At 43.6% G+C, this 10684-nt stretch overlaps 1 protein-coding gene across 1 annotated transcript; it reads right to left on the bottom strand.

The window, feature by feature from the left end:
• Positions 1–668: 668 nt before the first annotated feature.
• On the bottom strand, positions 669–9736 carry LOC308472082 (keratin, type II cytoskeletal cochleal-like; the record flags this gene model as incomplete). Its single annotated transcript, XM_080996570.1, has 6 exons — positions 669–893; positions 1987–2112; positions 4658–4822; positions 6548–6643; positions 8413–8473; positions 9657–9736. 6 exons carry the CDS (start codon positions 9734–9736, stop codon positions 669–671), a joined length of 753 nt encoding a protein of 250 aa, XP_080852696.1.
• Positions 9737–10684: the final 948 nt, after the last annotated feature.

Below are 10684 nucleotides of genomic sequence, written 5' to 3'. Positions count from 1 at the left end.
CGATCAGAAGGTCGGCAGTTCAATTTCCCGCGACGGGGTGAGCTCCCGTTGCTTGGTCCCTGCTCCTGCCAACCTAGCAGTTTGAAAGCACATCAAAGTGCAAGTAGATAAATAGGTACCACTCCAGCGGGCATGTAAACGGCTTTTCCGTGTGCTGCTCTGGTTCGCCAGAAGCGGCTTAGTCATGCTGGCCACATGACCCGGAAGCTGTACACCGGCTCCCTTGGCCAATAAAGCGAGATGAGCGCCGCAACCCCAGAGTCGGCCACGACTGGACCTAATGGTCAGGTGTCCCTTTACCTTTACTAAATTATTAATAAGAGAACTTGGTATTTATATACTTAGTATTCAGTGCAATTTCACGATGTGATTTCCCCCCAAGAAAGGACTTTTTTGGACAGTGGTCTTGTGCAGTGCCCCCAAATGGATGTTTTTGGGTGCCATGCCTGGAAAAAAATGCTTCGGGGGTGGGGGAACACACACGCAATATCATGGCAACCAAAATTGCTGCCCTGCTCTCGCAATAAAAACCAGGAATATGGTGCCCTGGATTTTTGCTTGAAAATGTTGGAGGGTATGGCATGTGTAGGTGAATTGCTCCAATCCAGGCTCCAAAACTTGGAAATACAAACAGAATCCTTACTATCTAGAGATGCCGTATATTGCATTCACCTGTTCTCTTCTCCTTCCAGTAATGTCTTGTATGCAGCAATCTCAATATCAAGGGCCAGTTTGGTATTCATGAGTTCATGATAATCCCTCAAGAGGCCAGCCAATTTGTCCTTGGAATCCTGCAGGCGATTCTGGAGCTCTTGTTCCTTTTCCAGGGCATCTTTAAGAGAATGGTCACCTTGTTTTTCAGTATCACCAATGGCTGCCTGGAGAGAAGCAACCTGCAAAATATGGGAGAACATTGTCCAAATGTAACACCAATATCACTCCATATTGGAGTCAGTCCCTTTCCGCCTTCCCACTCCAACAGCAATTCTGGGCAACCAGGAATTTCCTAGGATCTTATCACAGGCCCTTCAACAAGATCACTAAGGGAGAAGAGGTTCCCCAGAAAGATAATCTGCCTGCCCCTGTTGCTGAACTCCCTAGAGAGCAGTGTTGGGTAGGATGCACCCTCAGGTCATGCAAAGTGATGCAAAAATCACTTGGTACGTGAGTCCTTTTCATGGGGACAAAAGTGACTCCTAATAATCATCCCTGGTTGTTTCAGCTCAGGGACTAACTGAATTAGTGATAGATATGTTCTCCCGGTCTCATTTGGTTTGGCTTGAAACAAGCTAAGTGATTTCTGCCCGAAACTGGAAACTGGGAAATATCCTAGCTCCCTAACCCAACACCCTTCAGATATGTTGGATTACAAACTCCCATTAGCCTCAACCAGCACTGCCAGTGGTCAGGTGGAGCTAATCTGAATTAATAAGGACCCCACTAAGACTCTGATCAGGGATCAGAGTCTTATCCTGCATTCCTGTGAGCTTTGAAGCTGCTGCTCACCCACCACAACTCTTCTTCCCACTCACCCACCTACCCACCTATAGAATTCCAAACCTCCTTCCTCTCCCCTTTCACCTGCTTACCTGGCTGCTGAATCTGGTCGCCTCCCCATTCCCCTGCCTAGAGTTGCTTCTTGGAAGACTATGCATGTCAGACAGGGGTTAGGGGCTGGGTGCATGGAGGGGAAAAGGAGTTGAGTTCTTCTCCAGTTCAGATTAAAACCTGAGCCAGAGAAGAATTTATGGGATTGTAATACATCTCTCACATTTGTAATGAATGTTATGAATGTGTCCCATGTTTCTTTTTCAGGAAATACAAATTTCAGAAATACCTTTAAGTAGCATATGGTTACAAACCAATAGTGGTACCATAGAAAAGCCAATAAGTTGTGTCCTCCAGTTTGTAAAGGCAGGCCTTAAGGTCTGACACTCCCACCAAACCAGGACTGACTTGGACCAGAGAACACAAGAGCTTCCTCACCTTCTTCTTCTCATTATCTGTCTGGATCTGCATTATCTGTATCACCCGTTTTAGCTCAGTAATTTCATTGTTGTTTTTTTCCAGGTTTGCATGGAACTTGTATCGTTTGTTCTGGAGATCCTCAATCTAATATTCAGAGAGAAGGCAGAAGAGCAGAGGTACAACATCATGCTTAAATATTGGGAGAGAAGCAGTGATGGCTCCCCCCTCATTGGCTATGTCGGGGGTGGGGACCCTTGTTAGTGGGAGGGCCACAGTCCTTTGTGGATAATCTCCCAGGGGCCAGAGGCAAAAATGGGTGGAGCAATGCCTATGACAATTACCTTTGTAAATAGGTGACATTACAATCAACTTACCTCTGTATCCTCCATCCACACAAACAAAATGCACTGTCATAATTCAAAGGTGCTTCTATCTGGACATAAGCACTTGAGGAGGCAGTGAAGCCGGGTCCATGTGAGGCATGGACTGGGGAGAGGGCTAAACAGAGGGGCTTGGAGAGCCACATTTGACACCCAGGCCTGAGGTGCCCCTGGCCCCCAGGGACTATATAAAAACTATGCCACAATCCTCAGCTACCAAACTAGGACCACCTTCCTCAACAGAGTTCCTGTGAATACTGAGTTCTTTGAAAAAAATGCCCACATAATGGGCTGAAATTAAAATAAAACAAAAAGTGCACTTCAACCGTGCATACCTAGGAAAGTTTCTAAACAGCTAAGAGAAATTTTCATTTTATTTTGTTCTGGTTTTGATCCTTCACCTCACTGGTGAATGTGTTGATTGTAATGTGAAACTTTGTGGCTGCCTCATGGTGAGAGAGGAATGCTAGGAATGTATTTTGATAAGCAAGGACTGTGTGGATCTCAAAGAAAGCACTCAATATGGTGAAAATATTGAAAAACACCCCATTGACTGTTGGTGTCATGCAGCAACTATTGAATGAACGATGAAAAGAGCTCAAAGCAAAGGAGTGGACCATGTGTGAGAGGAAGAAAGAAAGGGAAGCTGCCAGGTGAGAGCTGAGAGAGTTCACCTCTTTCTGTGTGAGACAAGAGTTAAGATCTACATATGAGAGAGGACTTTGCATTCTTTTTCTTCCTTTGCTTTTGTTTTGTTTAGATCAGTTTGCTTTTTATTCTATTATGAAAAGTCTTAATAAAATCTTATGGAAAAATGAAAAATGCACACAGATTCCATATGAGGGATTGACTGAGATACAACATTAAGTTCCCCCAAACTAATTTCTGAGATCTTTGCTAGGACTAGGAGTACATCCGGGAGTGCCTGTAGCAGAATGAGGATTTATGCTTGTTAAAATGAGGATGGTTAAAACAGTATTATAATCTTTTAAGTTTGAGGAGGACAGATTGCTTTAGAACAACAATAAAACTGAAAAACAAGATAGTTGGTTGCATCTGAGGCAAAAGCTGTTTATATCCAATGATATATTAGAAACTATTCAGAAGGAACCTGATGGAGATTCAGACTTCAAGATCCTGTGCCTCCACTTATCAATTCACCAAGCAATTCACCTGGCAAAGTAACTTTCTGTTGGGCCTTTCTGGTTCTAAGCTTGCAAACTGTGCCAAAACAGTTCTTTGAGGGGTCTAGTTTCTGCAAAGGTTATATATATTGGCCATACATACCGAAGATATGATACCCTTGTAGGTGTGGCTGACATTCAGTGCAACCTTTGGGCTGAAAAGGGTTAGCTATCCATGTTTTAACCTTACATCTTGTATATGTATCTATGGGAAATCCAAGGAAAGTCTAGATTACAATTTTTTAAAAAAATTGAGTGTTGGTGTTCATTATATTTTTATGATTTTCTCTGTTAAATCACCCTGGTCATCACACATAAATATATGAAGCTCTATGTATGGTGAATAACCACAGAGATATTTAGCTGGATGGGTGTCAAATATCCAACTAATTTAAGATGAAATATCTTTGTGTGGTACAAGTTGTGTTATGTTATATTTAGAGTAATCTCATTGGCAGTGGCAGTGACACAGTGAAGGTTTGCTGGGAGCAAATGTTGTGGATTTGTAAAAGAACTCACTAACTACTATAGTAGCTGACTTCCAAAGGAGAAACTGGTTTCATTTTGGTTAATTTTATTATGTTATTATGCTCCTAAGACTTGCTTGGGGAAACAATAAATCTGATTAACTGAAGAGTAATCTATGGCTTTAGATGATCAGAATGGGGACCTGGCAGTCATTTCATTGCACTGATTTTAACAAACGGATAGAACAGCAGAGCTTTTCTATTTATTGAGAAATCTGACAGCTAGAAGTTGGCAGGCAAGGATGTGAAAATCGAATTGCTGAAAATCTAGGGTCTGGTTTCCTATATTTTCTGATTATCTAGATTCCTTTAAAAAGAAGAAGAGTAATGTTGAGATTCTGAAATAACATCGCCTGGCTGTGAGGGGTGAAGGCTGCTCCCTGCAAGGCCCTTTCCACCTGGCTTAGGGGGCTGGGCCCACACTCACCAGCCCTACAAAAGAGGCTCCTCATGAGGCCAGAGGAACATTGCCCATCTATTGTTTTATTGATTTAATATGCTGTACACCACTTTGAGGTTTTTATTAAAAATCTGAAGCGGTATAGAAGTTGAATAAATAAATAAATATCTCAACCCATTCCATGTCTCTTGGTTATACCTGGCTCTTGTAAAAGATATTAGCTTCTTCTTTGCTTCTTAGTGCGATGTTCTGATACCATCTTTCAATGTGCTGGATCAGGGCATCCATGTCTAGGCCTCTGCTGTTGTCCATGCTGACAACCACAGATGTATCATAAAGTTGACAGTCCAGCACAGTGCGTTCCTGCAGGTTACACAGAATTTGAGTGACATCTTAGTGCCCAGCAGTAGAGAAAGCAACAGCAAACTATAATAATAATACTAATAAATTTATTATTTATACCCCGCCCATCTGGCTGGGTTTCCACAGCCACTCTGGGCTGCTTACAGCACATAAAAAACTGTAAAACTATCCTGAGGTGCAGGATCAAGGCTACTTACGTGTCTTGTTTGGAGCAATTGATGAGATTCACATATCATTTTGTTGAACATTACACATTTAAAACACCTCCCCAAAAATGTGGAAACTATAGCTTTTTAAGGGTGCTAGGGATTGTAGCTCTGTGGGGGGTAAACTCCTGCACCCAGTATAATATCTGAAAAGATAGTCACACAGATCTAAACATTGAGATCCAAAGCATAAATTGCTTAGAACAAAAATCAAAGGAACCAGTAGGACTCCTGTGTTGAAATGAATCGCATTGCCTATAGAAGGAAAGGATCAAGATCCATAGCTCAATGATAGGGCCACTACTGGGCATGCAAAAGGTCCATGGTTCAATTCTTGACATCTGTCCAAGTAAGGCTGGGAAAGACTATCCAAAGGAGCTACTGCCAGTCAGTGTAGGCAATGCAAAGCAAAGTGGACCAAGGGTCTAGCTAAGTATAAGGCAGTTTTCCATTGCTACACAAGAGTCAAGTCTATTTTAGCTGGCACTGGAAATAATCATAGAATCATAGAATCATAGAGTTGGAAGAGACCACAAGGGCCATCGAGTCCAACCCCCTGCCAAGCAGGAAACACCATCAGAGCACTCCTGACATATGGTTGTCAAGCCTCTGCTTAAAGACCTCCAAAGAAGGAGACTCCACCACACTCCTTGGCAGCAAATTCCACTGTCGAACAGCTCTTACTGTCAGGAAGTTCTTCCTAATGTTTAGGTGGAATCTTCTTTCTTGTAGTTTGGATCCATTGCTCCGTGTCCGCTTCTCTGGAGCAGCAGAAAACAACCTTTCTCCCTCCTCTATGTGACATCCTTTTATATATTTGAACATGGCTGTCATATCACCCCTTAACCTCCTCTTCTCCAGGCTAAACATGCCCAGCTCCCTTAGCCGTTCCTCATAAGGCATCGTTTCCAGGCCTTTGACCATTTTGGTTGCCCTCCTCTGGACACGTTCCAGTTTGTCAGTGTCCTTCTTGAACTGTGGTGCCCAGAACTGGACACAGTACTCCAGGTGAGGTCTGACCAGAGCAGAATACAGTGGCACTATTACTTTCCTTGATCTAGATACTATACTCCTATTGATGCAGCCCAGAATTGCATTGGCTTTTTTAGCTGCCGCGTCACACTGTTGGCTCATGTCAAGTTTGTGGTCAACCAAGACTCCTAGATCCTTTTCACATGTACTGCTCTCAAGCCAGGTGTCACCCATCTTGTATTTGTGCCTCTCATTTTTTTTGCCCAAGTGCAATACTTTACATTTCTCCCTGTTAAAATTCATCTTGTTTGTTTTTGCCCAGTTCTCTAATCTGTCAAGGTCGTTTTGAAGTGTGATCCTGTCCTCTGGGGTGTTAGCCACCCCTCCCAGTTTGGTGTCATCTGCAAATTTGATCAGGATGCCCTTGAATGGCAGTGGCGTCACATCCCAGGGCTGAGGGGTACCTGATTTCCCAAAGATGCACAATCAAAATATCTGAATTGAGGGGTAAGAACAGCTTTTTGTGCTGCAACTTATCTTAACAGACCTCTGCAAAGAAAGCTCTCAGGAATTCTACAGTCTCTTTCAGTAGCTCCTTCTTCATTTCCAGTTCCTTCTGATGTTCATATCCAGCATCAACTTTCTAGGGGAGAAAACCGGAGATTTAATTCTTATGCCATTCCAAAGCCAACACTATTTATTTATTTTATAGCATTTATACACCAATTAATATTTAAGACTTTCCCACACACACTGAAATGCATGTTTGTGACATGTATCCATCCGTAGAAGTTTATATGCTTAGGCTGAGTTCCCTGCAATTTCAGAGTTCCAGATTGCAATGGAGCCCTTTCATCATGCTTGTCAACAAGACCATACAATATATGATTATATGGAGATATCTGATGGTTCCTTGATGCATTGATATAGCCAGAAAGAGGTTATCCAGGTATGTACTTTTCTAGGACATCTGTGTCTATCAAATGCCTTTTCTTCCAATGAAATGAGGCTGGCTGCTTGTTACATGTACCCTCATCTCTTGAAGACATGAGCTTCAAGTGGCAATGAGAAATCAAGTGATGTACATTGTTTCAGCCCTCTATTTCTCCACGCTGATACATTTTTGCAGTTCAATAGGAATGTTCGGTCTTCAAGATCAGCATTGTGTTCATGCTGAATTATGGCAGGCTATATCATTCCCTTTTTGCCAACAAAGGTCCGTGTAGTTAAAGCTATGGTTTTCCCAGTAGTGATGTATGGAAGTGAGAGCTGGACCATAAAGAAGGCTGATCGCCAAAGAATTGATGCTTTTGAATTATGGTGTTGGAGGAGACTCTTGAGAGTCCCATGGACTGCAAGAAGATCAAACCTATCCATTCTTAAGGAAATCAGCCCTGAGTGCTCACTGGGAGGACAGATCCTGAAGCTGAGGCTCCAATACTTTGGCCACCTCATGAGAAGAGAAGACTCCCTGGAAAAGACCCTGATGTTGGGAAAGATGGAGGGCACAAGGAGAAGGGGACGACAGAGGACGAGATGGTTGGATAGTGTTCTCGAAGCTACCAGCATGAGTTTGACTAAACTGCGGGAGGCAGTGGAAGACAGGAGTGCCTGGTGTGCTCTGGTCCATGGGGTCACGAAGAGTCGGACATGACTAAACAACTAAACAACAACATATCATTCCCTTTAGTGGAGCAATTTCCCCATCTCTCCTACTACCTCTCCCACCAATTTGGAACAAGAAACAACTGCCCCCAAAGCATCCTATAGTACAGGGTGGGGAACCTGTGTACTATAGTTATAGAACTACAGTTTCCATAATCCCTGACCATTGACTGGCTGTGACTGATGGAAGCTAGAGTCCAAGAAAAAACAGAGGCCTGCAGTGACTTTAGGATTTACTCCTTAGGACCTCTTCCCACATTTATGTTTTTAAAATGCCAATAATAATGTTCTTTTAAATGCGTACACCTAAAAAATGGAAAGTGTGAATGTAACAGAGGGCTCATCCACACTAATTTTCCTCTGTACTTTCTAGGCACAGGTCTGTGGTTTTCTGGACCACGTCTGAATGCTTCTCCCCCCCCCCCCCAATTTGTGGGAAACCCAAATTGCCATTTTTCATTCTGATTCAAGATTAAAGAACAGGTTTTCCTGGGGAAAGTGGGCTTGGATCAGGAAAGTGTAGCTCTGAACCTAGAAAGCATGGGGCAAAAGCTAAGTGTGACTGAGCCCAGAGATGTTCATCACAACCTGGAACTGACTGCAGTTCCTTGCTGGTGATCAATGCCCCCAGTTGCCTTTACTTATGTAAATTAAAATTAAAATGTGTAAATCTAGAAATCCCCACTGTATTCCTCAATTTGTGCTGGCATCAACATTTTACTGTGCAGGCCTACCTAAATCACTCACCTGCTTGAGCAAGACAAACTCATTTTCTGTATTTGTTCGTCTGTTCAGCTCTTCTTCATATCTTGCAGGATTTGAGAGGGAGAGAGAGAAAGTGGAGGAAAGAGAAACACTTTATCCAAACACAATAAGCAAGCATGGATTACACTTAACCACATGTACAAAGTCCCAATGGTCATTTGATGTAAAGAAAAGCAGTTCAGGATGGGGGAATTTTGAGCCAAGAAACAGCAGGGACAGCAAAAGGGGGAGTTCATCGAATCCCATTATTTGCTGGCCTCTTTTATCTTCCACATCCCCTTTCCCGAAGCTGCTTTTACTAACTCCACAGTGTTTTATTAGCCCTACAGTGTAAAAATGTCTGTAACCCTGCATTGGGGGGGGGGGGAGCTTGGGGATGTTATTTTTAGTGGCTGGACTGGCATGAAAAGGGTTAAGCACTTTTGACCTCTTCTTCTGCCAATCCTCCAGTCAAAATTGCCCCCTCCTGAAACAATTTGACATCAGACCAAAACAAAGCCTAACAACCAGTCACGCAGTCTTTATGACATGCATTTTCATGCAACACATAATTAAAATGTGACGGGAACCATTAATCCTGTGCTGTAGAAACCAGGATGAAAAGAAGAAGGAACTGGGAACAGAACAAATTATATCACATTTTAAGCAGCATACATCTCAACTTCTCTGGGTGTGTATGCATCTAGACAACAAATCTTTTCCAAGATTGTACTTGACGGTTTTGAATGTCAGTGTTTCAGGGGAAAAGAACATACATACATTTAAGTTTAGTTAAAACACCACAGGACTAGTAGAACTATTTGGTCAATGACAGGTTTGAGGATTGCACTAGCATGCAAAAGTACAAATGCCCGTGGTGGCACTATGGAGAGGGAAGGTTGAAGCCATGGTAGGTTTCAGCCTGGTTTCTGACATGCTTTAGATGTTAAATGGCAGGTTAAGGGCTGTTGCCCAAACTGAAAATGCCACATCCCATTCTCTCCCCTGCTTTCCAGCAACGTTTAAGCCCCCTTCACCTGTTAACAACATGAAGGTAGTGCTATCCATTGAAGGGGCTATGCCACTGTCCCAGCTCTGAGACCTCATCCTCACTTCCTTTTGTACCACAGGTCTGGGCTTTCCAGGTCTGTGTCAGACCTTGTCCCAATGCTTCCCCCCAGGAAAAACCCACATTTTACCACTGAATCAGAGCAAACATCAAGCAGGTTTTCCACAGAGCAAGCTACCGGCATGATCTCGCTGTTCCTTCAATATTTGAAGGCCACTTCACATGGGTATTCCATGCCGTGTTGGGGAAAAATGGCATGATGTTATCATGTGGCAAATTCCTGGCGGTTCATAGGAAGCAGCCATTGGATTGGAATGGGGCGTGGGAGGTAATCACAGGGTCCTCATGTTTAATTTCGTGTGACTAGAGAGAGACAGATAAGGGATGCAGGACTGTTGTTTTCAGCCATAACATCTAGTTCTGGCTAGGAATGGACAGAAAGCAGCATTCTACTTATGTTGTTTTATTGCATTCATGTCCCACTTTTTCTCCAAGCAGCTCAAAGTTCTCCCTCTCATTTAATCCCCTTAAAGGTAAAGGTACCCCTGACCGTTAGGTCCAGTCGCAAATGACTCTGGGGTTGGCACTCATCTCACTCTATAGGCCGAGGGAGCCGGAGTTTGTCCGCAGACAGCTTCCAGATCATGTGGCCAGCATGACTGGCGAACCAGAGCAGTGCACAGAAACGCCGATTACCTTCCCGCCAGAGTGGTACCTATTTATCTACTTGCACTTTGACGTGCTTTCAAACTGCTAGGTTGTTAACAACCCTGAAAGGAAGTGACTGGCCCAGGGCCACCCAGTGAGCCTACTAGCTGAGTGGGGATTTAACCTCCCCTCTCCCCAGCTGGATAATAAAGAAGGCTGATCGCCGAAGAATTGATGCTTTTGAATTATGGTGTTGGAGGAGACTCTTGAGAGTCCCATGGACTGCAAGAAGATCAAACCTATCCATTCTCAAGGAAATCAGCCCTGAGTGCTCACTGGAAGGACAGATCCTGAAGCTGAGGCTCCAAGACTTTGGCCACCTCATGAGAAGAGAAGACTCTTTGGAAAAGACCCTGATGTTGGGAAAGATGGAGGGCACAAGGAGAAGGGGACGACAGAGGACAAGATGGTTGGACAGTGTTCTCGAAGCTACAAACATGAGTCTGACCAAACTGTGGGAGGCAGTGGAAGACAGGAGTGCCTGGCGTGCTCTGGTCC

The sequence above is a fragment of the Podarcis pityusensis genome (genome assembly GCF_964106645.2).
Source record: "Podarcis pityusensis genome assembly, chromosome: 2".
NCBI classification, from domain to species: domain Eukaryota; kingdom Metazoa; phylum Chordata; class Lepidosauria; order Squamata; family Lacertidae; genus Podarcis; species Podarcis pityusensis.
This window is presented reverse-complemented; position numbering and strand designations above follow the sequence as displayed.